The sequence below is a fragment of the Apis mellifera genome, linkage group LG2, assembly GCF_003254395.2.
Source record: "Apis mellifera strain DH4 linkage group LG2, Amel_HAv3.1, whole genome shotgun sequence".
NCBI lineage: Eukaryota > Metazoa > Arthropoda > Insecta > Hymenoptera > Apidae > Apis > Apis mellifera.
This window is the reverse complement of record NC_037639.1, coordinates 14,197,022-14,224,249: the sequence shown is the minus strand read 5'-3', so window position 1 is coordinate 14,224,249 and position 27,228 is coordinate 14,197,022. Positions and strand designations below refer to the sequence as shown.

At 38.8% G+C, this 27,228-nt stretch overlaps 2 protein-coding genes and 3 long non-coding RNA genes across 13 annotated transcripts; 3 read left to right on the top strand and 2 right to left on the bottom strand.

The window, feature by feature from the left end:
* The first annotated feature begins 995 nt into the window (after positions 1-995).
* LOC725144 lies at positions 996-9,961 on the top strand. 7 transcript variants are annotated; one of them, XM_001120073.5, is made up of 4 exons: positions 6,362-6,569; positions 7,187-7,271; positions 9,407-9,590; positions 9,682-9,961. In XM_001120073.5, exons 2-4 carry the CDS (start codon positions 7,201-7,203, stop codon positions 9,907-9,909), a joined length of 483 nt encoding a protein of 160 aa, XP_001120073.2. In that variant the 5' UTR covers positions 6,362-6,569; positions 7,187-7,200; the 3' UTR covers positions 9,910-9,961. The 7 variants fall into 7 exon arrangements, with proteins under 7 accessions (XP_006568963.1, XP_026302213.1, XP_001120073.2 ...); XM_006568902.3 differs by lacking the exon at positions 7,187-7,271 and adding an exon at positions 7,593-7,874 and having other exon boundaries at positions 6,366-6,569; XM_006568900.3 differs by lacking the exons at positions 6,362-6,569; positions 7,187-7,271 and adding an exon at positions 996-1,100.
* Positions 1,110-13,413, bottom strand: LOC102653975. 3 transcript variants are annotated; one of them, XR_003306556.1, is made up of 4 exons: positions 13,288-13,413; positions 10,736-11,369; positions 10,470-10,649; positions 1,110-3,329 (listed from the first exon to the last, which is right to left on the bottom strand). It is a non-coding gene; the product is annotated as an uncharacterized LOC102653975 (long non-coding RNA). The 3 variants fall into 3 exon arrangements; XR_001702229.2 differs by lacking the exon at positions 13,288-13,413 and having other exon boundaries at positions 10,736-11,915; XR_001702228.2 differs by lacking the exons at positions 1,110-3,329; positions 13,288-13,413 and having other exon boundaries at positions 10,181-10,649; positions 10,736-11,915.
* A 166-nt stretch (positions 13,414-13,579) lies between these two features.
* Positions 13,580-21,710, top strand: LOC102653940 (cyclin-dependent kinase inhibitor 1). Its single transcript, XM_006568899.3, has 2 exons — positions 13,580-15,422; positions 18,487-21,710. The coding sequence occupies exons 1-2, from the start codon at positions 14,849-14,851 to the stop codon at positions 18,585-18,587; spliced, it is 675 nt and encodes a 224-aa protein (XP_006568962.1). The 5' UTR covers positions 13,580-14,848; the 3' UTR covers positions 18,588-21,710.
* Positions 21,711-21,822: 112 nt separating this feature from the next.
* Positions 21,823-26,765, top strand: LOC113219425. The gene is made up of 2 exons (XR_003306555.1): positions 21,823-22,228; positions 25,959-26,765. It is a non-coding gene; the product is annotated as an uncharacterized LOC113219425 (long non-coding RNA).
* LOC102654230 lies at positions 23,303-23,972 on the bottom strand. The gene is made up of 2 exons (XR_003306554.1): positions 23,652-23,972; positions 23,303-23,513 (listed from the first exon to the last, which is right to left on the bottom strand). It is a non-coding gene; the product is annotated as an uncharacterized LOC102654230 (long non-coding RNA).
* Positions 26,766-27,228: the final 463 nt, after the last annotated feature.

Sequence of the window (27,228 nt, the reverse complement as noted above, 5' to 3'; positions counted from 1 at the left end):
TAATGCTAAAAACATGTTAAAAAATACTTGAATATTGCTTATGAATATTGCTTTGAAATTTTCAGAAAAATTGGTAGATTTTTTTTTTTGAAAATTTTCCCCCTCGAGTGACGAGATTTCATTTATAATCTCGTTGGATCAAAGTATACGTACAGGAGAGTGGCTATATAATGTTTCATCGAAGATCGTACGAAAGGAAATTCGGGGAAATTATACTTAAAATTCCAACGTTCTAGCAATTCTGTATTCTGGCCGAGGTCCATTATCAAAGAGAGAAGCTCTTCTCGGTCTTGGTTTCTCGATCGTTCGGTCGAAAGTGCATCATCCACTCACAGATAAGTGGTAGCGGAACGTCGCGATGACTGCGCGATCCCGGCGTTTTAAATTTATCGCGAAACGGGCAGACAGTTCTTCCGCCACCAGTCCCTCTAATGTATCCCTCGCGGGGCTCTTAACGCGAGATACGCGTCTCGCATCCTCCCTTGCTTCGGTGCGCTACACCAGGACAATTTCAATTAAAAGGCACGAAATCGTTGGCCGCTTCCCTTTTATCGAAAGGGGACCGGGCCAAAAATATTTCTCCGAACACCGGCCGCAGTCTGCGTCTGCGACTCGATTATTTTTAACTTCACTCTGCGTCGTGTCGCCTAGAACGAACGATTTTTTCGGTCGGCCAATGGTACTGGGAGGCCGGCTGCCTCTCCTTCGCACTTCGAGGTACTGCCTTTTTTCCGGAAATAGACTTCCTTTCTCCAAGTTGAACGCGCACACCACGGCACACGTATGTATTACGCGTGTGTACGTGTGCGTATATATGGGCCACGATCCAATGGTCTACACATGGTTGTGGTGAGTGTATTTCAGAGCCATGCCGCCTCTTATAAATAGACATACGTAGATGGATTAAGCGTATGGAATGCAGTTCGATGCACGAGGGGTTTTAAAACGTGGAAGCGCTGCAAGCGTTCTGCACCTCATAAAGAAAGCGAAAGCTTCAGTTACCGCGTGAAACGTTGCGCGGAACGTTTGCCGTTCCCGTTCGCGAAATTCATTTTCCAGAATTCGTAACGTTCGTTCGACATGCTGGCTGCGAGACACAGGTGAGATCACAATGGTACACGAACGCTCGTAACCGTTTGCTCGTAACGTAGAGAAAAGTATCGTATTTCCTTATCGATTTTATTAATCGGGAAAATAAGGAAGGAATTTGGAATAATTGGATGAAACGCGTGTTATTAATAAAAGTGAAACTTTGACACTGCGTGCTTTCCCTCGAGATAAGGCACATCCCTTCGGACACCATAGATCCTGTCGTGTTGCGGTCGTTCCTGCATCCGGTAACTCACGAGAGAGGAGAGAGAGAGAGAGAGAGAGAGAGAGAGTACTGGTGACTAACGTTTCATACGGGATTTAACAGTGTAACGTTACATCGTTGGTTTGGTCTTTCCTGTGCTCCTCGAGTTCACAAGCCGAGTCTTGGATTTCTCCGCGTACGAAAGAAGAGGTTATCGTGCGAGGGTTTTAAATTCCGGACAGGTTGAATGCACCCACAGCAAATGGGAGACACCTTTCTTTTCACTCTAACGATCTCGTTGAAAAACAGTATCCAATGGATTTTGTCATTGTTGGTGGGACAATGGTAGAACGAGATATATATTTCGGTGTCGAATTGCTCGATCGATACGGATTGAATCGACGATAAAATTTCGAGCTCGACGGATAGCGGAACAACGCGAGAGTAAAAAGAATAGAAAGTTTTATAAATATCGGATCGAAACTGGTAGATACAGTAACTATTAGAAAGTCTGGTAGGTCAGGAGGCGCTTTGTACGTTGGTGTTTTCACTTTCTTATCGTTTGGCGCCACTGTCGCATTTGCGAATCGCGCAGCACAATAGACGGAAAGAAATTCGAACGCGAAACTCTTTTCATCGATTACGTATTGTATCTTGGTAGACGAAATATAGTGGAATATTATTGTTCTTTTATCGGCGAAACGGAATAAACGTTTGGAAATCTATAGGCATAATGATAAAAAAGTGGCGAGATTCGTGACGGAGGGAAGTCGTAAAATTCATCGAGTCCACGTGACGCATCGCTTTGTTTCGATGCTTGTATATTTCTGCAATGGAAAGTCTGAGAAGAGTGTCGTTTGTTAGACGATACGTGGGCCGGGTAACGTCACTGACCTGCCGCAAATGGGTGAACGGTGCGCGAACACGAAATAAACGTTAGATAGAAATCCACAGCTGCGTCCGCGACCTACGTGAATCTATTTTAGTCCGAACGGAATCGAACGGAAAAGTCGAACGGCCATTTAGATTCGGTGGGTGGACTTAACCTATTTTTAGCGGCGCGTACCCATTGTCTCGAATTTATTATCGAAAATATCGAGAATGATCGAAACGGATAGCACTCATGTTCGGAGCGGAGTGTTCGAGCCAATGCAACGCGAGAAAGGAACAGGAAGTGTGCCAATTTTCGAGCAATAATTTAGCGAAGCGTCATGTTATAACGCGACGGCCATAATGCGATTGCGCGTCGTAACTCGTTTGCTCCGAGTGGAATTTCTAACGAATTGTCAAAACCTTTTGATAAATTTTTCACCGTGCATTTTATTTTCTTTTAAAACGGTTAAACTATCATTGTATGTAAATGAAATACTAAATATAGGTAGATGTCAAAAATTGTTATTTAAATGCTCGTTAATATGCAATTTTTCATAAATTATTCCGAATATACAATGTGACCGGATACTCTCAAGACCAACGGTATACGATGATTTCTCGATTATTATCGTGGAATGTCAGGTTAACGAACTTTTAATAATTCTTGTTTACGGAATATGCCGACTGATTTTCCCATACCGTTATGAAAATTCTTCCGCCAACGAGCATAAATAATTACACGAGTTACAGCCGATCGATAATCCTGCGCCATTCGTTTGCAAAGCGTAATGCATAAATTAATCGTGGCTAATATTATATACGCTCGACATATCAACGCGTCATTCAATAACATTTACCGCAATGCACATATTTAAATTACATTACAGTTCGATCGACTCGGACGGTAAAAAAGGTGCGAATATAATAAATCGCTCTTCACAAACGATTTCAACCATCGTTCTAATTAACTTCGAATTACTCGTTTACCTTGATTCGCCCTTTCACACGAGCGCTCTTTTTTTTTTTTTCTCCTTTTTTTATTTCATTCTCGCCAAATCACGTCATCGCACGTCCCTCGTTTCTATAAATGTCTCGGAACGGCGGAGAGACAGATCGCTCGCACGTGACTCGCCGTCCTCGTTTCCATCGAAACTTTCCAACCCTGGAAACAAACACGTCCGCTCCTGGATGAAAACGTCCGACAGGAAACATACTCGAGGGCGCGGCGTTTCGAATCGGTACGGTAACGTTTCGGGCGACGTTTAAACAGGATAGGGAGAATAATTTTAAGGGTGTCGCCAACTCGTACACTTCTAATGAATTAGGGCTTGGTTTACTTTCTTCTTTCTTCTCTCTCTCTCTCTTTCTCTCTCTCTGGGAGGCTGTTACTGGATCGTTATTTAACTCGAATACGGACTGTTACAAAGGAGAGCAAACATGTTTTGGCTAAGATTAGGGTATTATTCGCGGGAATATTTATTATTGGGGATCCGGATCGAGTGGAAATGGGACGAAATCGGGAATACAGGTCCGGCTTCCTCTCCGCATCGCTTTCTTTTTTGCACGTTTTCACGGTGGAGCGAGAAGCGTGACCGAGGTGATTCCTTTCGGTGGGAATACATTTCAAGGTCCGTGGAATACGCGCAGGAAACGACAGTTGGGGCAAAAGATTTTAGCATATGTCGAAATTGAAGCGACACGTGCATCAAGAAAAGATATCGCCAAGGAAGGAAGGAAGGAAGGAAGGAAGGAAGGAAGGAAGGAACGAATGAATGAATATGCATTCCATTCACGGGGAATGGAATTCGTTGTTACGTTGGCCGTTTCGAGAAAGGCGCGCGTTTCGCCGCGAGAAGCGTGCGCAATTTCCAGCAGGGCCGATTAAAATGCCGCGTCGAGGAAGGTATGTGGAAAATGCGTTTCGCCGGAACGGAGTGTTTGCGCAGAAATTACAGGCTTTCGATGTTAAATTGCCTTTATCGTCCAATCTATCTCGATTCGTGTAAGACAAATTTAAGACTGTTGCACGATTAACTAAACGGTGACGCGATTTGATCGACCGATTCTCGAGGAAATCCCCCGCAACGATTCGCGAAAGATGCGACTCGTTTTATCATCGATTGAAAAGCCAGAGCATCGATTTGCTTCAATAAATTCGATCGAAATGAAATCACGAGCGAGTGGTTAGTTAAAAAAAATTATTCGATTTTCGCTGATAAAATTCATCGTTTATTCTCGAAACTTCAATTTCACGGAACAGGAAAACGATAATACAAAAGGAACTCGATTGGAATTTAATCCGAACGGAAGTTTTAGTTTTGAAGCTGGATAAAAAGGAAAAGAAAAGAAATGCGTTTACAGTTGTGCTTCTTTTTTTGGTATGTAACGGTTCGATTCTCCCTAGCGTTAATATTAATCAGATACGGTCATCAACTGAGACGTGTTCATTCTGGTCACACGCGCGAACGTTTAAACGCACTGCAAACTTTAACCTGGATGCTTTCCAGTGGTCAATTTCCTCCGTCGACCGGCCATCGAGAATATTTCTATCAAACGCTCGACGATTGTTTTGACTGGAATTTGGACGCGTGCGATTCATTTACGGCAATTCGTTCGAGAAAGAAGAATTTCAATTATTCGCGTCTTTAATAAAGATTTCTAAAGCGAAGCGAGCAAGAAATCGTCCATTCGTCAAGATAGTTCGAGCGGAATAATTACTGGTCAGCTCGATTCCTCCTTCGATGCTATTTCGTTCGGGAATAAGGGGTTAAACGAGCACAAGTTGAGAAAAAAGAAAAAAAAAGTAACAAAAATCCGAGTTGCTCGCACAGATGTTACGCGCAGTTGCATGCGATATATTAAAGGAATCTCGTGATTTCCACCATAGCGACTCGAGTCATTAATCTCATGACTTATTCAACGCGTTGATCACCCGATATGTTGAATACAATTTAAAAATGAATTAAACGCACGAGACGTATAAAGTGAAAAGAGGGGGCGTGCATCTGACAGGAATTTTTTTCTTTTCTTCGTCGAGCGTTGAAACTCGAGAGATCGGATGGGAAAATCGTTGAAATGTCAGCTGTCGTTTGTACATATATATATATACACGCGAAATATCGATGGCACCGTTTAACAGCTTCTGCTCGAAGCCTTTCGAAAGGCGTGCTCGTCCCCGATGATCGACAGCTGCGTGGGTTGCTAGGGAAGAGAACGAGGCGCGAAAAGGAAACGGAAAAAGGAAAGAAAAATAAAGGAAGCGCAAAAAGGGGACGCAATTATGCAAGATCTAGTCGCGGCGATTTCCTCGGAAGTTGGAACGCGGAACACCGATACGTGGAACAGGCAAGAAGGCTCGAACCTAGTGTAAAAGATAGAGGAGGAGAAGAACGATGCTTGTTTTCAACCGTCGTTTCTTTCTTTTTTTTCCTCCTTTACAACGTTCGAAGAACGTCCTCCTCGAGAGTATACGCGGAGAGGAATATCTATCTGTATGTGAGAATTTCCTATCGTTCCACTTCTCGCCGTTCTCGGCTGGTAACGCCGACTAACCAACTAGCCGCACTCTCACGGAAACGTTACGGTTTTTCTCCATGGTAACGCAAAATACGAAACCTAATAAAACCCGTTTCTCCGCTCTTCGGTTCGCGCGATCTTATTCACCTCGCAAATATGTATCGATCGATCGGTTTATCGCCGCGCGATAAACAATTCGATGATAACTCGGTGACATCGAATATAATATTGGATCGAAAATTAATATTGGCCATCGAACGATCATCATCGTTCCCTGCGACGTAACGATATGTTGTCCCGTTATCTCTACCCCGGGGGATTAGATTATTATTATTATTATTAAGAGAGAACAAAGCTGAAAGTGTTGTCGATTATCGATAATTCACCGGCACCACCGAGCCAATAAGTATATATATATTTCCTTTTAAATAAGCGCGATCTTTCTTCGTACGTACCGCGAAGAGGCGGCCGATACGCGGAAGAACGGTTGTTTTTCTACGTACAGTTGTCGTCCGACGTCGTATCGTAACGATCGTCGGCCGGAACGATGATAAATTTGCGTCCTAGGATGAACGACTACTTCACAATGAACCATTCTGTTAATGGGTATTCGCGCATGCGTCTGTGTTCCAGTGTTGCTCGCAAGTAATGGCCTGCAAGCAGAATCTAGGCTAGTGAGCTGCACCAGGGATGCAAGTAACTATTCCGACTTTCCGCCAGTCGCACTTTAAGCGTTGCATCAGCTGCAGCGTTTCACCGTTTCTCCCGTGAAATCGCAATCGTTCTCGTACGCGGACAATTCTCCATCGCGGCGAACTTGTTGTGCCGGTGTTAAAAGTTAAAAACTTTTCGAAAACAATTCGGAACAATTCTCCGCGTAAGCAAGGTAGCGTGTTTTTCCTCCCAACCGATCGTCTCGAATTCACCTCGGCGAGGCGAGGGAACGGAATGTGTAACTGGGGAAAAGTGGGACAAATAGCAGTAGTACGTCGAGTAGCGGTGCGCCGCCGGTCAAATGGACGCGATCCCTACGAAGGGATGCCGCGACGGAGACACAAACAGAGAGAGAGCGAGAGAGAGAAAGAGAGAGAGGAATACAACGGATCATGCGATAAAGAAAATTTTACTTCGTATTCTCGTTTCGTGAAAATAATACAGCTAATATTATTTGATCAAATCGTTGTTGAGATTTAAGATTAAAGATTCGATTAAAATTTCTAATCCAAACGCGACGCGCATTCGACGTACTGCTCTTTCTTTACTCACACTTTCTCTCTAATTTTATATATATATATATATATGTGTGTATGTATATATATATATATAATATATATATATTCTCTTTCCTTATCTGCCGTTGAGGATCGAAACGATCGCTGTTGGACGGTGGGAGAGGAGTGGGGATCGATTGTTTAAAATTTAATTTCATTCATTCGAATTTATAACCAATATCGAGCTTTTGCCGGTGTGGACGTGGGTTCAATGTCAGTGATATTTTCCAAGGTTCGGGACGACGAATGCCGGTGAATTCGGATACGCGACCGATTCGTACCTCCGGGGACCGACAAGTAACGAGCGAACGACCTAGGTTAGTTCAAGGCCATCACGTATAATTATCGCTTTTTCATAATCGTTCGTGTATTTTTCTAACCTGACCACGCATCTCGGGCACCATGTATATTGACGTGTTTTCAATGGAAACGGCCAATATCGTGGAAAAAAAAAAGAAGATCGGCGGTCACGATCGAACGATCGCCATGTAACGACGAGCGAGCGAGAGAGAGAGAGACGAGAGTAGAATGCGCATTGAAAGTGTCAAATATCGATATCCGTGCGAATGCGCACTGACCGAGTATCTCTCTCGTTGCAATGTGCGCGCGCACTAAAATACCCCCTCGTCGTGCCTTAGCACCAGTCCACACCCCCGACGAAAACGATGGAATTATCGATCGCGTTGCTATTCGAGCCGACAACTTTTCGCTAGGCTGACGGCAAAACCGTGGGGGACGCCACCGTTCCTCTTTTCTACCGGAGGAAAGGAAAACGTTCGCGTCTCGTTTCGATGTTGCGAAAATGAGTCCGGGACCGTCGAAACGTTGTGCTCCGCTACGTGTCGTTGAACTGTGCCTGTGATCTGTGCGATAAAAAATATTTCGCGAATTAATCCCCGCCGATTCTCTGCCACACGACAGTGAGTAAATAAAAATCACGCCACCAGAGGATATTAATCAATTAATCAGTTTTATCGGTGCACGAGACTTTCGATCGTCCTGCATGGATTCGATATTATTATTATTATTAGCGTGAACCCTTTACCCTTCCAGAAACTGTGCCGGATCGTTCTTTTTTTTTTTTCAAACATGGTACAACGATATTATACGACTCGTATCTTCCGACCTTGCGAGCAAAATTTTATCATCGCTACAATTATCGATGTTTAAACCGCCTTGGAATAAAATTTTCTCGTTCACAGAGATAAACGAACATTTATAACGATAACGGAAAAGCGTAACGACCGTAATCGGCGGATATAAAGATGACAGGTGCACGCGTTTCTCTGCAAGAATTCTTTATTCCATGCAACTGTTTTTTTTATATCGTATTCGCTCTCGCTATAGATTCACACGCTATTCTAAACGCATATTATTCACACTATTATTCGGATAATTTCATAATAATTGAGAACGAGATGTACGGATAACTCGAAACATTTAAAAAGAAACTTAAAAAAGTTGGTAGCAAAAAATTAAGTGTAATATGTCGCACGCATTTTATTTTTCCTTTTGCATAAGTTTATAAAAAAAAAGAAAAGAAAAAGGAATTTATAAATTTTCGTATCTTTCGCGTATATATTAGCTTGGAACATTCGATCAAATCGAGTCGAATTTACTTCACTTCACGTTCGAGTAGCAAAAGCTTACTTAGCCTAGTGAAAGCGGCGACAAAACCAGTTTAGAACGAAATGTCAATATTGTTATGCTCGGTAAATGAAATCGAGAATCGTCTAGTCTCGATAGCCAACGACTTTGACGATTCTTTGTTCGAAAAAGAAAGAATTGTTGCGCGAAAAGATGGATACGTATTTATCGAGCATTGATCGCAGAATTTACACGATCGAAGATTAGAGACGTGAAAGTTTATCTCGTCTATGTGTCGAATAACAACTACTACTATTATCCGGTATGCGGTGGTACGTTCGTGCAGGAAGTGATATGCATTCCAATACATTTGTTCAACGGCACATTGACCGAGAGTGCTATAGATTTCTCTTCTGTTCTTTCTTTCTCGTTGGCCAACACACGTTCGCAGGCATGCATACTCTTGCAACGCGGCAACTCGCTCGAAGCATATCACATTGTTTACAAACCACAAAGAGCTATTATCTATGCTAAATCGTGCGTAGCATTGGTAACTAAACCTGTCATACACACTTGCGAATCCTTTTTCTTGTTTTTTCCTACAGCATGTCACCTTCGAGCGTATGTTTATCTATATATTTTACTCTCCTATCGTATTTGTCATAGCTCTATTTTATTACATTACGGGTAGTAGCTCTCCGCTCGAGGCGATAATCTTCGTGAAAGGAACGTTTCTTTCTCTTCTCTTTTCTTCTCTTTTTTTTTTCTTTTCACTTTTCTTTTCTCCTCCATTTTTCCTTCCGCCTCTTCTTCTTCTTCTTCTTCTTCTTTTCTTCGTACAAATAATCAATCCGAATCTGTGAAGGGCTCGACTCATGATGCAATATCCAAACATCGATATACAAGAGGGGAGAAGGATTCGTAGCGTGCGAAGAAGACTTTTTCAAGACGACGATGACGATAATGAAACGGAATCGGGGCGAAATTCCCGTATCGAGGACAATGTTGCCAATTGTTTTTTCGAAGAGGCTCGAAAATACCGAGAGAACGTACGTAAAATGCTAGTTAAGTAATTCTACTACTAGGAACTGTTTATCATCGACTGTTATTGAAACTGTACGACTCGTACTTTGTACGTAGGCTAAGGAGAGATGGAACTTCGACTTCGAGAAGGAGGAACCTCTACCCGGTCGTTACGTATGGGTGAAGCTTGATCAACACGGAAATGAAATTCGTAATCCGCTGGAGGCGAACAGCCGAGTAGAAAATATACAAACGATGCAGGAAGAAGACGCACAAGACGATGACGTTACGATGCAAGATCATGCGGAGGATAAGGATGACGATAAAATGACTGATAGTACGTGAACGGAGAGAGAGAGAGAGAGAGAGAGAGAGAGAAAACAATAACAAAATAAAACGTAGTAACAAAAATAAAAATTTGCTCATCATGAATTTTGAGTAAGAAAAGGAAGGTAGTTCCTTTTTTCAAGCTACAATTTATAAGTAAAAGTTAAAAAGAAAAAAATCGATCAAATTGAAAATTGTGAGGATGTTGATTACGGAAAAAGGTATTAATTTGACTTCTAGTCAGAATAGACGCTCTTTTAGTCCAAAGAGTATCTAGAGTAAACCAAAGTTTTTTTTTTTTTTTTTTTTTTATTTAAATTACAAAAAATTTTGACTCGTAAATGACAACTCGAAAAATCGGATGTCGATTGTCGTGATATTTGTTATTGTATTATTTATCTTAATTTTATACCATTTTACATAATTATTTAATATTTATTATTATTATATTACCTGCGTGCAATACGCGTGATTAGCGAACGAATGATATTATAATGTGAATATAAATTATACGTATATTAAAGTGACTTTATACTTTTTATAGACAGACAAAATAATATATATATATATTTCTTTACCTTGTAATTCTGCGTCCGACTTTTCAAATATTTTCCTCTTCCTCCTTCCACTTCCACTCTGATAAAACGGAATAACTAAAACACAAGAGATTCGTATCGAGACGGATTAGATGCTCTCAAACATATGGTGCATGACTTATGCGTGACCTGGATTCGAGGGACGAGAATAAGATGACACATCTGTTGTAAGAAACGTAAACATTTCAATTATAATTAATCGTAGCGTAATAGAAATAAAATTACAAAAATTATATCATAATTGTTACCGTTAACTTCTTAATTCCTCGAGCGCGCCAACACTTGTTAAAAATTTCTCAAAAATTAATCTCGAGTTCTCGTGAGAAGGAAGCGTGTTGTGCACCTGGCATCATTTCTTAAGAATCGTTTTTTTCACGTTGCTCGCGCTATGCTGAAGCTGGCCACGATGATGGTGGTGTACCCATTGCCAGAAATTGCACTTCCGTTCCGCGAATTCCCACGGAAGTGGGTACAATCGCGACTACGACAAAAGATATTTTCGTATAACGTGCACCACCTTCATTGTTCTCCGCAACCATTCAATACTTCCACGCCGAACAATTAATAAACGACCACCGCTAATGAACGATCAATTGGAAGGATCTTTGCAAAGAATATTTTTAACGTCGTTTTCTTTTTTTCCTTTTTCTCCTTTTTTCATATCAAGAGAAGCAATGGTTGGTGATGAATGAAAATGCATTTGTTCACGCCTTAACGGATCCTAGTATATCCTTGTTTCCAACCTCGATCTCGATCCACCACCTTGATCTCGATAAAGATTTGATTTATCACACAGTTACGTTTTCATTCTATGGCGGCGTGCACGCGACGAGATAACATATACCAACGGTAAACTCGGATTTGATAGTGAAATTCTTCTACCTAGATGAAACAGGTGACTCTTTAGGTGGTAAATAGACCTGATGCAGACGCAGCCACGCGTCCTCCGGCCGTCTTTTCAAGACATAATATAAACACATGTTTCCTTGAGAAATAATCTAAAACGGCTCATCGTTCGGAAGATAGTGGCGGTAAACGTTATAAAAGGAAACGGTATTTGTTTTCTAACCTTCGTCTACAACGAACCATGAGAGAACACCTGTGTATGCAACGAAATACCTTGCTAAACGGGTACCCCACCTGACCGCAGATGAAAGAGAGACGGTAAGTCTTTGCGAAACGCAAAAAGGATTGTTTTACGCGACTCATTCGCTCGTTCTCCCCTCATTGAGATGCATCCGGTGCCACCCTCACCACTTCCTGGATGTTGCGTGGGATTTTCATTTTCAACAACACGCTTTGCAATCCTCTCATGAGAATTTGTCCTGCTACCGAATACATCTCTCGAGTCCTTTTATGTTCTTTTATTTATTTATTTATTTATTTAATTTTTTTTTCTTTTGATAAAATGTTTATTCATAAAATAATGAATACTTATTATTAGAAGAAAGAATTGAATGATCATACGTATAAAGATAATAATCTCGTGATAAATAAGAGATTTTTTTATAGCAAATAAGTATATGTATTGAATAATATATGTAATACAAAAAATAATATATAAAAAGTCATTATTTGAATTTTCTTAGATTTGAACGTTTAAAATCTTCCCGCTAGCGTACAGTGACGCCATCTGGTTAGCCATACTTTTATCAGTGGGATATACACCAATACTATTTAACGTTAATACAATCAGGCTCTCTGATTGGTTGTGACGATCCACGTACGGTTCGCTCGACGCGAGTTACTTCATACGCGACAGAAAACTATTTCCCATTGCCTTCTACACGAGACACGTACGATTCGGGCCACGAGAACAACAATGAGGTAAATTGACAATTATCATTGAAAAGTGTCGATTCACCTCGTTTATTTCGTATCTTTCTTTAGTAGGTTGTCGCAATAAACATTTTAACAATCACAAATTGTTACAAACGTAAAGTTCAAAAAATATTCGTACGAATTCATCTTTTTATTTTTATATAATAAATCAAAATTTAAGTTCATTTACATATAAAAACATAATTTTTTACATTTATTATTAATATCTTTCAATTCATCATTAAAATATTTATATTTATCGCTATTGTTCATTTATAAATAATTAAAAATATAATTAAAATTTCATCAATTAAATCAAAATATTCAAATGTGTAAAAATCAAGGCATAATAGGTATGAATAAAAATTGATCTGTTTACTTTATTTTTTGCTTTACCAAAAACAGTTACAGATGGATAAAATCTTATTTTTAAATTTTACAAAATATAACGCGTTCTGGTTTTCATCGTGGTGTCTAAGGACAATAGTTTATAAAGTTGAAATAAAATAATGATGATAATCTGAACAATATGCAAATAAATTCACTGTGCGTAATGTATTGCCATGCAAACATGGAAATCCGCCGAATAAACGTACGCACGAGTGTCCGTGATAAGATTACAGTCGTTGTTTTGAAAGCTGGACTTGTTTATTTTTCGTTTCTTTGTCAACATATAATGCGCTTCATTTTTTTTTTTTTTTTAATCAATTATAAATTACTTATCATAAATTTATCAGATAAATATTGAAAAATATATTATTAAGTTGAAACATCTTGCAAGAAGGCTCTATTCATGAAATACAAAGATTACCTTTTGCAATTTCTTACTTTTAAAAGCGTTCTCAAACGCAGATTTAATTGTGCGTTAAACATAATCGTACGTTTAGTGAAAATGGAAGTCAACTACGATCAATCGTTTTTTCCAATCTTCCTTATAGTCCTCCTTTAACGCAAAAAAATAAAGTTGTATAGTATTTACCATAAACTTGGCATACTGGGACGCATCCGATGGTTACAATCAGCATTCTGCTCGTTTGTGTTGTCATGGAAGGGGCCAATAACTGTACAACCTTCTCGTACGTGTTTTCAAAGGCTCGAAATGCTGCGCTCAGGTCGAAGGAACTATACTCTGCAAATGGCGGTTATTTCGTTTCTTCCCTGACATGTGGAGAGGGTAAAGGGGTGATACCGAATGAGCCGAAGATAGCCGAAAATAGCCGATGTATTTAGAGGCTTGGTTACTTGCAATGAGAAGCGCACACTTCAGTCGCTAGAGAGCGCTTTACACGTGTGGAACGTGTCTTCGCGCAACTCTGTGCGTTACAGAGCACGCACGCACCTCGTCAGCGTCAACATAACTGCGCAATCGTGTACGACCTTCTGCCGAACTTGGAACCACGCGCGTGTCTGACAGACGTGTATTTGGCGGGAAGCGTGGTACTCTTTTCATTTGGATTTTATGTGGTATCGAAGTCGATTCAGTGGCTCCCCACCGTGTCAGCGAACAGCATATTGGTGCTTTCGGGCCGTGTGCAATAACGTTTTCAGCAAAATTGTCTTGTGTCGAACGAGAAATCTTGAGTGATATATTTATGTATTCCGGATTTCACGCATGGACGGGATAATTATAAACTCAAAAAACTGATATATAATCAGTTTTTAATTTCAACAATAACGTGGTAACCTTCGCGGGAACACGTCGAAACACGCTCGCCGTTTCTTGAAGCCTCACGCGCAAGTGCGTGCGACGTTGCCGGCTTTTTCTTCCCGCGGGCTATATTGACGAATTTGTGAGAAAAAGACAAAAAACTTAAAATCGTGATCAATTATCGGCATCAATTTTAGTTATTATGACCGTGGAAATATATACCGATATTTGAGAAAATATGAGATAGTTGTTGCTGTTTTCCTATCTTACCTCTCACTCTCATCGTGGTACGCAATAGTGTGTTTACCGTGTTGCCAAACTTTCTAGTTTATCGTACACGCTTCAATTGTGGATGATATATTCCGAATTAAGATATATCTTCCGATTCACGGATGTATACCGCAAAAAATCAGTATTGCGAAGTGTTTGGTGGATCCATGATCGAGTCAACAGTGAGCGTAATCGTGAGACGACGCTGAGCACGGCCATTATTCGAAATTCGGTGGGTCGCGCCACGACAACGTTGCCACGTCTTCGCAAGCCGCGAGTATTTCAACGTTCTGTGAACGATTCCTGGAAGAATCATCTCCGTAAACGGGACGTATATAATATACGTGTTGAAATTCATAAGAAAAAAAGATTGTTTTCTAACATCGCGCTGTGCGCGTATCGAAATCGTTCGAGTGTGTAAGTTAGTAGTGGCGTATCGCGATTTGGAACACAGACGCTGGGAGAAAGACAGAAAGAGACAAAGTGAGAGAAGGAGTATAAAAGAGAGAAAAAGTAGACACTAAGTGAAGAGAAACGGAAGCTGTTTGTTCGTGAAAACACTTGGTTATTGGTAACTGCGACGGAGAACAGCGACGTTGCCGGCGTGAAAGACTAACAAAATATGAGCGCTCGAGTGTTGAATCCGGTGATGATGACGGAAATGAGCAGGAATTTGGGTGGAGGACGAACGGTGCCGAGCAGAGCAGCCCTTGCTCGTGTTCGAAGGGACCTATTCGGACCCGTCGATCACGCCGCGGCTCGTGCATTGGCGGAACGAGAGCTTCGCGCTCAATCCATACTCGATGCCGAGAGATGGGGATTTGACTTTCACTTGGAAATACCAAGAGCTAATTCAAGGTACGAGTGGGAGTTGGTTACACCACAGGATGTGGTACCCGAACCCTATGCCCTACGAGGTATGCCCTACTTAAGGAAACACGCGCCTAGTACACCACGAAAAGTACGGGATTCATCGCCCACCACAAGATTTCTCCGTAAAGATCTTTCGTCGCCAGTAACTCCAATTCTCTCGAAATCTGAAAGAACGCCGCCGCAAGAGCCGAGAGTACCGCAAATCGGTGAAATCACAACCAACGATCTGTTCGATTTTGACTCGGATAAGAAAACGTATATCGTCGAACCTACTACCCCCGTTTTACCAACCTCCGCAACGAGGAAACAGTCCTCTATAACCGGTAAGCGATAACATATTTTTTCTATCTCATAATTGCTATTGTACGGAGTGAAGTAGGGCGGCAACGTGCCATAAGCACGTGCGCTTCTCGCGGTACCATTAGAAATTGACCGACGCGCCAGTTGCTATGTTCCGCTATACACCAACTTTTTCGCTTATTTTTAAAAGCATCTCTATTAAAGAACTAACTCATCTTTAAACGAACGAATCACTTATATTCATCTCATACAGTTACATTCAATAATTCTCAATCGCTTGCATATTAAAATATCGCAAATACTAATTTTCCACTTTTTTTTCATTTTCTGTTTTTTTATTCTCTTTCTTTTTCTATTTTTATCAGATAACAATAATTCATATTTAGCACTATAAATTGTGTATATTTTACGCGAGTAAACAAAAAAATAAGATATTTTTTTGGATTATCATTGCATTCGTCAAAAAATATAATTTCCTTTTTCGTTTCAATCTTTTCAATAAATCACGCGAAAAGTTATGTAATTACCTGGGAATACAAGATTTCTTGAATTGTTTCATTCGATCGTTACGCATTATCAAATTTAATTAGCTGGCATTATTTATACGGGAAGTAGTTTATCCTAGGTCAACCTAATTCGTCGATTGACAAGGTCGCTGCAATTTACGTAAATTACGTAAGCATTTGATAAAGAGAAATGAAAAAAACGGCTTGAAAAAAGGATTCAAAATCCCTTCTTATCTTCTAACGTATCATATTTACAACCGCCAATAGTTTTAGGTACGTTAAGAGATTGTCATGCATCGACTTTATATGAAACACGTTAAAAGATAGATAAAACTATTCTATTATCGTGGTTGCGATAAAATTGACGGCAGAAAAAAAAAAATCTATCGTAAATACTTTTTTTTTTCTCTCGGATAATTATTGGTCTGATAATTCGGTATATGTTAACGTAAACAAGGATGACATAACGATAAATATTATTCGTAATTTTTCTATTAATCGTTCAAACAACGGAACACGCCATCTAATTACATCTCACCATTTACGAATCGAAAGTAGACGAATCACTCGATCGTCTCCTTCTCTCATTTTCGGCGGCACAAGATTTTCCGCGTTGCGTCCGCCCGTGTGTTGTTACACGGCCATTTTGTTTTGGACCCATACTTTACAGTCTAGTTCCCCCTTTTTTTTCGCCTATTTATTATTCGGGCGTGCACACCACCCACGCGACGCAACTATTTCTGGACGTGACTCGTCATATGTCTCGCACGCACGCATCTTACACACGCGTGTAAACATATTTTGCGTCGTACCAGTTTACACACTTTTGTTTATGTATATAATTCGCTCCGTGTCGCGGAGTCTGAGAATTATCAATTCGATAAAACTCGTTCGCAAAAAAAAAAAAAAAAACACGATCCGAAGACGAGATGAGATCACCTTGATCGTTCACAATTTTTCCAATATCTCAGCATACACATCGGTTAATTGTAATCGAGCGTAATTTAGATTTACGTGTGTAATGATTTTTCGATTGATCTAAACTGGTCGTAGTCGCGTGCTGCGCGTGACGGTGACCGTTATTATTTAGTTGACGATAAAATCGTGCGATACGCTCGCCGTTCGATTAACCGGATCGATACACAACGCTCGTTTCGATCTTTCGACGAGATCCGAGTAACGAATGTGGAACCCCTCCAACGCTTTTTCGAGTATACGGGAGCAAAAGTGCGTGCACGAGTCGTAACGTACGCAAGCTCGTTCTTGGCTGCGAATGGGGGTGCGGGGAATGATTTTCCTAACGTACGTTATTAACGAGCCGCGCGCGGTCAGCTGTGCAGTCCATATGGGGGGTTGCGCACCCCCGTCCCATTCTGTTCCGCGCAGCCCCCTCGGTCATCAGCTTTTGTTCGCGCGCGCGAGCATCGTGCGAGTAGCCTGCACGTAGCGCGCATGGGGGTATCAGCTGTGCTCACAATCGTGCATCACTGACAAACAACCCTCTGGATGGCTCGCTACGTGGGGCGGGTCGATCGGTATTTAAAATCAGGATTAGCTGGCACGATGCTCGCAACCCGCATGCGAACGAACGGGCTATTTAAATTGCACGCGACGATTTCGTTTCGATATTGCAACGAAGCTCTACGTTTCAAAGGGTTGTGTTAGAATGGCTCGTTAAAAAAAGAATACTCGGTTTTTTTTTCCGATTCTATACGAGATACGAGGAGGAGATGATACGGAGAGGGGTAAATGGCATCGCAGCTGCCTCTCGAGTGTCCATAATTCGTGTCGCGTGGCAATGCGATCGAATTTAGACGGTTAGAGGGTTAGTCGGAGAAATTGAACAGATGCGCAGAATTTTCCCGTGGAAATTCGCCAAATGTCCCTCGAAAAGGGAATCAAACGGTGGTTCGGTGGGGACTGAATGCGCGACGTTATATGAGTCACGATCACGAAGTATTAGACTAGGTTGGATCGTGTTTTTCTGCAGGCTTCTTATACCGAATGACTCAGAAGAGAAGTTCGCAAACAGAAAACGCATATGGGAGAAATGAAATTGCACGTATTCTTATTTCCAACCTATTTGTCCGCGTTTATCTCTCTCTGTAACCGTTGTTGTCCTCTATACACCGTACACTTGAATGCTTTAATATTGCCAAGATTTGCGTGTATCTTATCAAACGCCGATATATAATTAACAAGCATGTGCGTCGATACTGTATTTGTAAAATTATCTCGAATGCGATTTGACGTACGTGCATTGGTTAAGCTGACATCGTGCGCGAGGTCAAATTTTATATTGCACGCGATTAGAATCGTTACGACTTATAATGTGTTGAATTATATTTGTGAATGCGAATTTCATTATTTCCTTCGTTGCGTCGTATTTCGAGAAAAAAAAAAGTAATCTTCCATAATTATTATTTAAATATTAAAATTATTGTTTTCAACAATTATTATCGTTTCGATTGATCGCCGAAAATCTCTTATCAAAGAGAAGATGCATGTAGGAGTTGACGAAAGCGAAAACGAAGTGGTGTATTTATCTATATATACATGTTTGCTTGTTGTGTGTTTTCAGACTATATGAAGAGTCGTAAACGTAGCCTAAACGGTAGCGCGAAGAGCATGATAGAGCCGCCGGAGAAGATCGCTCGCAACGCGGGTCAGATACGCAGCTAAAAGCCTTCCAGCTTCCTCCTTCAGCCTCGCTGTCTTCTTCCATCTCTTTGGAGCGCGAGTGGGACCGGAAACACGAAGCATCACTGCCAGGAGGAACGAGAAAGGCAGAAGCTTTGGCAAGGAGGCGCGAGGTCCGTTGGCTGTGCCATTCACGTAGATTTATCCGCCATGAATATATAGGCGAAAACGGTGGGGAAAAAAGAAACGAAATGAATAGTGCCGTTTTTTTTTCATCGCGTATACTTTCGTGGCCAAGCCACGGAAAATACAAAGTGCATAGTAACAACAGCGATATATAATTATAAAAATAACGAACAGAGGATGCACGATATTCCACGGTTGTTGCTGTCATCTTTATATTTCTTTTTTCTTCTTTTTTCTTTTTATATGTCATTTGCGTCGTATGTTCTTTTTTGCATTAAGCTAAACACAGAGTAACGATAAGAATATATATAAATATATATATAAATATATATATATATATTTATATATATATATATATATACAGCGCGACAGGGAAAGAAAGAAAGAGAGTGTGTGCGTGCGTGAATGGGTGTGTGCGTTTTTTTTCACGAAATTAATTAATGTAATATATTGTCCGTTTAATTCTAAAATTGAAGCGAGAATGGATGAGCGATGATAATGGAATTGTTGCATACATATACTTTAAATACGAGCGTAAGGAGACAAAAAAATATATATATAAATATTTTTTAGGACACAACGTAGATTTTAAGATATTAGGTATTAAGTGAAAGTGCATTGCGTTTCTATCAAAAAAAAGAAAAAGAAAAAAAAATTCGCGCAGTAAAGGCCACTTGAGCCTGGTCTACGAATACACTTGGGAAATCAGAGGCTGTTTCGACTTAAACTCCGTGAGTTTTCATCGACCTTTCAATTCGATGGAGGCTCCCAGAGTTTTAATACGTTCAATAAAAAATGACGCTAGATAGATCGAGCGAATTTCGCGATAATTTCGACTAGTAATTCTTGAAACGATCGCGAAATTATCAGTGTTTTTGTTTTTTTTTGTTTTTTTTTTTTCTCCTTTTTTTTCCTTTATATATTTTTTTCAAGAGACAAAATTCAAAGCATAATTTTTATACATTTGAGAATATATAAAAAAGGAACGCAATCGTATATATTTTTTTTTTTTTAGCCGAAAAGAGACCAGTCTCAAGGACAATAAACGGGGAGAAAGATATGATTTAGATATAGTTTGTTACCCATGTTTAAGCATTGATCTCCTGTACGACTTTAAGAAAGTACAGCCGATGCCAAATCAGCCCCGCGATTTGTTTCTTACCTTATACTACTTTCGAAGAAGGAACCATTATCCGTATTTGGCTTTCTCTTCATCCCTTTCACTTCATCACCTTGAATCCGGTTAAGTGTTAGTATGATTAGAGATCTAAAGCTTCGTGAAGATTGCAATATCTGAAAAAAAAGAAAAAAAAAAAATATTCTTTTTTCCACAAAGAAAATCATTGGATGAATTGCATCGCGAGTTTCATGGAATAAATGGCGATCAAAGGCTACGATTGATTTTATCTTATATTAATTGTAGGATGCAATCTTCGTTTAGCTTTTTTTTTTTTTTTTTTTTTTTTTATACAAAGTTTTTTGTATTTTCCTATCATAATTCATCTGTTTGTACAAATCATCACGAATAATTCTCACATTTTAAATATTTTACAATCAGACTTTAGATATTGGTGGTGTGGCGTGATCAAAGCCGTTAAAAGACGTACTCCGAGTTTATAATATAGAAATATATTAAAAGTTATTATATTCATTTTCTGAAATTTCATCATATATATAAATATATATATATACATATATCGAATAAAATATATATTCGAAATTATTATATTTTGACGAGTACAAATCGTAATTTCTGGATGGAGGTCTTTAAACGGTTGTTGAAAAATTATGCAACTTGTATTCGAATCGTCTTATACCGTGTTAACGAAAGTACGAGGTTTTGACGTACAATATGATTTACGAACCAAAACTTTTCTACGTTACTTTCTTCATCGCGGATGAATTTACGCAAAACGTAATATTAATGTAAATGTAATTTGTATATCTTAAATGGTATATTGATTTTATAATGGTAGCTGTTTATTACAAGTTTCTTTTTGTTTATGATAATTTGGTTTAAACGCCATCCTATGAAGTAATCTCCCTCAATCGTATCTCTCCCATTCCCGGTACACTTTGTTTTCCGTTCACTCTTTTTCTCCCACTTTGAGATTATAATTCAAAAATACGACTGGTGGTTACAAGCTATTTTTTTCGTAGTTCACTCGCGAAGTGCGCTATGAGTGGTGAAGAATTGATTCTTTGTGGAATTCTAATGGTCGTTTTTCATACCGGTTACTCTGTATTCGATGTTTCAATGGCGCTTTCATGGCATACGATACTCGTACACTATGAGAGCTTCGCGGTAAGAAATCAAATTGACGTAAAACATTTTCATGCGAAAACGCGTTTAAATATTGTTTCTTGTCGATAAAAAGCTTTTAATATGCTGACTACTCATACGGATAAGCACGTGAAGATCGTGACGAATTATCGAAACAAAACGATGATTAACGGCAGACTATGTGCACGAAAAATTATGTTCTTTTTCTATCGATGTGAAAAAAAAAGAAGCGACGAACGACTATGGAATCTCGTCAGATCTGAGAGAGAGAGAGAGAGAGAGAGAGAGAGAGAGGAGGAGGGTCACGATGCAAGGAGAAGAAAGTAGTCTGCCGTAGAGAAAGAAACGAAAAAAAATAGTAAAAGAGAATAAATCTTATGTCTATGTAACCCTGTGATGTATTAGTATGATCTCAGTAAACATAACTTAGCGTGTACTTCTTATTTGTAATAAGTATAGATGTATTATGCGTTTCACACATGACGTAACGTCCCAGTAAAAAAAAAGTGTGAAAGGTTGCATATGTTTGAGCACGTGTGTACAATGTTTGTTTGCGTGGGTGAATGTTAGAATAAAAAGGGTGAGCAGAAATACCCAGTGCCTCACTTTCAGTTGGTATTCATGTAAGAATTCTATGTGTAACGACAATATTATATAAACTATAATCATAAGAGAGTCTAAAAAAAAAAAAAAAACTAACCTACATAAGTGAATGCCTATGTTTATTAAAAAAAGATTTATCTGAAAAACTTTATAGTATCTTTTTTTTTACAAGCCTAATATCCATACCTTATTTTATACATATATATATATATATATATATATTTTTTTTTACTGGGTAGTCGTTACTCGAAAATGATGATGCATGAAATAATTGCACTCGAATTTTTGTTCTCTGTATCCCACCCATTTCATTCACCCACGTTATATTACAAAATATCTTTTTGTAGTCTCTCTTTATATTACTTAACCTAACATTTTCATATTCCTTCTCAAATGTATCATCTTGTTACAGCAGAGCGCAACGCATCCTAGAAAAAACCTCTTGAAATCTCCCACTCCAATCTCCCTACGCTGCATAGAAACATAGAAAATTAGTTCGTTGTGAAAAATTGAGACAGGTGCAGGTGCAACGGAAGCTGTATGCAACAGAGTACACGAAGCTGACTAAGCAGGTGCTTCTGGGCCCGCGTATGCGATACTTGCCTTTTGGGTAAGTGATATTTGACATTTTGACTTTATTTCAATTTCATTTTTAAAACGGTAACAAATATATATTGCGAAAGATTTAAATTTTGATAAACGGAAATTCGATTCACATCGAGGATAAGAAAGAAAAATAATTTGCCACATAAATTTCAAATTGATGGTTATGAACGTGAAATGCAAACAGCGCGGTCGCCTCGCGTGGTCAAATTTGCAAGTAAATTAACACCGAACAGAGGATGTTGATACAAAGTCTGCTCATATTGAATACAAAGTGCATACAGCACTTTCGGCTTGTATTTTCTAATTGAACATCTTAATTCACATGCGACACTCTATGATTTCTTGGCGCGATTTTTAATTACGTTTCCGATGATAAATATATCGGATGGGAACAATGCATCGAACGATGGCCGGAATAGAACATTTGATTTCAATTTGAGTTATTGGATCGTCGCGTGAATATGAAATCGAGGTCAGAGGATTATGCAAGAATTTCTTCAGTGAATCAGAATTTTTCTTTGGTTGGATACAAATAATCAATGAAAAATTGAAGATTCAAAAAAAAGATTCAAACAGCGTTGACGTTTTCTTAAATTTTTACAAACATGTGAGAACAATTTTTTATAAAATTTTTTTTTATTCAAAGAATATATCTTTTTTAAAATTTTCTTTTTAAATCTTTTTAAAAAAAGAAGCTTTAAAGAATGATATCCGAATTTTTCTACAATCCATACTCTCTCGATGTTTGAATATATGTATAATATTCGTTTTATATTTTGAACAGGTATATATAATGTCTTGCTCTTTATTGTAATATTTTTTTTTCTACATAAGAAATAAATTTATCTTTAACAATATGTTCGATTAATTTTTTATATTTAATTTTTAATAAAATTTCTACTGAATTAAATTATTAAATCGCTCATCTCTATATATTTAATTTTAATTCGACGAGTGAAATAACGACTGTTGTACGAACGTATATACGTGCATTTGACCCAATATGCATCGCTGAAATTTCGAAAATCGTTTAATAGAAACGAACAGGTTTGTTTGTCTGGCTCCTTTTTTCCGTAACTCATGTCCTCGTTGTGCCTCGACGTATAAACACGCACGTTCACTATAGTTATGCTTCTATGCAATCTCTGTTGCTAGGCGCACCTCGGCCCACCAACAGTATTTTTAGACGATACGCTCACATTTCGACGTTCATTCTTGAATGAGAGTACCCTGTTCGTAAACCCGTCCAATACAATCCGAAGAATTTCTTAAATTCCAATATCGATTTTCTATAAAAGAAAGAGCACAAATGCATTATTGAAATAACAAATAAAATACTTTTGATACTTTATTGAAAAATACTTTGTGGAATACATTAATTTTTATATAGTTTTTAAAACATTATTGCTGTCTTTAATAATACATACCGCAATGTTGCTTATGTTGCACATCTCATCACTTGATGCAATAATTGCAAAAGTATAGCTTCGTTTGCGGAATTGTTCAATTATACAGAAAATATTTCACACGTATGTTAATAATTATGCTCGTTTCGATTTTAATATGGAAACGTATTAATTATCGTCATATAAATAATTAAAATGACGGTATTAAAAACATTGATTGTTCAATTTTTTATTAGAATTACGTTTTACGTTTAAAAGGTCTCGGGGATGAAAGCCGGAAGTGACCTCGATTTTATTATCGACTTACTACCGTGAGAATTTATATACGTAATAACAGACAACGTTCCTGCAAATATTGATAATTTTATTTCTATCATAAATTTCATTTAATGTAGAATAATTTAAATTTTTTAAATTATCCTTACAATACATATGATATATACATATATGTATATATATATTTATTAAATAGGTTGTATCAATAAGCTGTCTATAAATTGTTTGATTATGGTTAAAAAAAAATGCATAATTCTTTTGAATAGTTGAATTGATTTTGAAAAATAATAGATCGAGCGTGATTATAATGACAAATAAAAAAAAAATTGTTATAATAAATAGAAATACTGCTTTGGAATTTTGCGATAGTAGCGACAAGTAGTGGTCGAAGAAGGAACTGAAAATGTCGGTAACTAGGCCCATTGGCGGAGATACCGATTCACAACAAACCCAGATTCAAATTTACATATAATTCCGTAAAATGACGTTGATTTTTTTTTTTAGATTAGATTTCAAAACGTTATATTTAAATACCATTTTAAAAGTTTTAATATTTTAATTCTATATATTATTATTATAATATTATAATAAATCAAAGGACAAATTTCATTATCTCTATTTTTCAAAGATATATAAATAAGATCATAGTTATATTTTTAGATTTAAGTTTTTGATCTAGCAATATGAATTATAAATATGAAATTTATCTTTATATTTTTCAATCAATTTTTAATCGTGTGATATAAATTTCGTTCGAAAATTACAAGTCGTATAAAAATTTATCGGAAGATTAAAAATCTTACAATTAGATATTGACAAAAAAAAAATAAAAAAAGAACACTCTTTGTTTTGTTACATAAATAACGGGAAATATTACGACATCTCGGAAAAAACATTGCGATTCAATCATGAAACTCCAGCTGCTTTCTAAACCGGAAGTGGACAGTGCTGTGCCATCCTGATATCATTTGCCTGCGATTAGAAACGATAGTCCACTTCCTTGTTAGAGGATTTTAAACACACGCTGCAAAAACGGGAAACTATAACAACGTTCGTTGATTATACATATTTCGAAATATGTCGCTTGACACACCATGGAGATTCCTTCTTCCGTATCTCGACGAATGTTATCGTTGAAATATAAAAATTTTTACGACACAAATTTTTCGTGACAACTGCGCCCCTCTTCCATCTCGTTTATTGCTCATTTTGAAAGATAATCTCGAGATTTCCTCGATTTCTGAAAGAAGAGAGGGAGCAGGGAGCACGGTAGTAGGGGTGGTGGCCGTTATTTAAAGTAGTGTTCGGCATTATTTTCGGACATCGACTTCCCGAAGAAGAATCTTCTTTGGATTTGCCTCTTACAAATTGCGCCACGGGTGCAACGTACCTGTTGTTTACCACATAGCGGGTTCAAAGCCCGGTCAGTGCAACGGTCCTCCACCTTCCCTGCCTTCCTACCCTGCTCATCTTTCTTGCCCCACCATCGATGAAGATCCCATCCCCTACCGTCGGCCTCTTCAAGTAAGGACAAAGCGGTAGTTGCCTGTAGTTCAAAGTCTTGGAGGATGCGCAAGACGAGGAGCTCGCTTGTGCCTGTTTGTAAGGTATACATACACGCGCCGCTTGTGCTTCGATTCTTCCGCTTCTGTGATTGGTCTCCTCCTACAGATCATTTCTTTCTTTCTTTTTTTTTTCTTTTTTTTCAGCGAATTTTTTATCTACTAATTGTTGCGGTAGATGGAGCTTGATCGCATCGTGCCTCGCATCGCGTATACTTCCTCAATGAAACGTTCATACAGATTTACCGTTAGTTAGTCGACGATAGATATCTAAGACTGGTTGCTTGTTGGCTTACCCACTGTTTGTAAACATTTTCAGTGATTCGCGGAAGACACATGACAAAGTTGGTCACGTAGAACCTTGTAACACGATTATATATATATATATATATATGTATATCCTTTAGATTAGATACATGTAGTATATTACATATACGGAAGCTCAGGAGAGTTCGCAGAGTGTCGAAAGAAGGTTGTTGTTTCGTTGCAGTACGAAAGGGTGAAGGAGAAGAAGAAGCGGGGTTGATAGTGTGGTAAACCAAGAGGAAAGGACAAACCAATCCAGAGGGAGGCCGTACTACGACGTAGTACTCCAGTGGGATCAGGGTTCAAAGCCCGGTCAACACCATGTCTATGGTTCTTTCTCCTACTACCTTTCTCTTTCTCTCCATCGCGCTTTCCCCCTCTCTTCCCAAGCTTCCCCCACCCCGATCTCTCGTTGTACCTCGGTTATTTCATGACCACTACACACACGTGCTAAGCATCACCATGGACCTCTCTCTCTTCCTCCTCTTCCGACTGTCTCTTTCTCCGAGCATCGTGTTGGCCGCGGTGATTCACCATCGGTCGGAGATAAGGGGCCAATGAAAGGAAACCGTAGAGGGCAGCACCGGCGAATACGTGCCGCTCCACTTGCCAGAGGAAAGGTGATATCGGGTAACGAAGATGAAAAATCACGAATCAGTTCCTGGGCTCCTGTTTGTCCCGTTCCTCGGTAGTTTACGATCATCATTTCACCTCGGGTAGAAAGCGAAAAGTAACATTGTCGAGAATTTTGCCTCGAATCGAGAACTTCATCGTCGGAGAGATCATTGCTACCAGTTTACGAGCTGACATGTGGATTCCGGTTAGTTAAGCTTGGAACGGCATACTTTCAGCGCGGTGTATACAGGCCATCCTTAAAATATTGGTATATGATTCAGATACGTGTCCGTAATAACGCGTCAGGATATGCATGAAAAAGTTAGTAAACAGAGAATGAAAGTCAATCGTAAAATAAATTTACGCTCTTAGACTGCTTCTTCTGTATTAAATATAACCTCAAAGTTTTACAAGTTAGTAGTTTCGATTTTCCCGCAATATCGGTATAGAAATGTACGAATTGTCGAAAATTTATACGGCCAATTTAAATATATCCCTGCCCATTTGGTGTAGCACAGCACATGTGGATTTTATGTGCGAAACTGATCAAGGAACCGGTTACACAAACATTCATTAAGCGATCAAAATTCTGGCCCCGAAATTACATAGTTATTGACAAACCTGACATTACTTTGCTTCTGTAAAGCACCCTTAATGATACTACTATATCCCCGTAACAAAGTATCAAAATATTTATAACCTTCCCTCGCCATCCCTGCCCTACTACTAGTAGAGAGGTGCTGATATAATTTGATTGTTCCCAGAATTACGCGTTATTAATAATATTTTTACGTAGTATTTGCGTTTAAAGAAATGATAAAAGCGCCGTGTCGCCATGA

Excerpts from the sequence above, each read along its gene's own strand:
- LOC725144 (XM_001120073.5), top strand. The coding sequence starts at position 7,201 with ATGCCGGTGAATTCGGATACGCGACCGATTCGTACCTCCGGGGACCGA. Across the intron at positions 7,272-9,406 it reads GTAACGAGCGAACGACCTAG|GGCTCGACTCATGATGCAAT; the intron begins GTTAGTTCAAGG and ends GAATCTGTGAAG. Across the intron at positions 9,591-9,681 it reads CTCGAAAATACCGAGAGAAC|GCTAAGGAGAGATGGAACTT; the intron begins GTACGTAAAATG and ends CTTTGTACGTAG.
- LOC102653940 (XM_006568899.3), top strand. The coding sequence starts at position 14,849 with ATGAGCGCTCGAGTGTTGAATCCGGTGATGATGACGGAAATGAGCAGG. Across the intron at positions 15,423-18,486 it reads GAAACAGTCCTCTATAACCG|ACTATATGAAGAGTCGTAAA; the intron begins GTAAGCGATAAC and ends GTGTGTTTTCAG.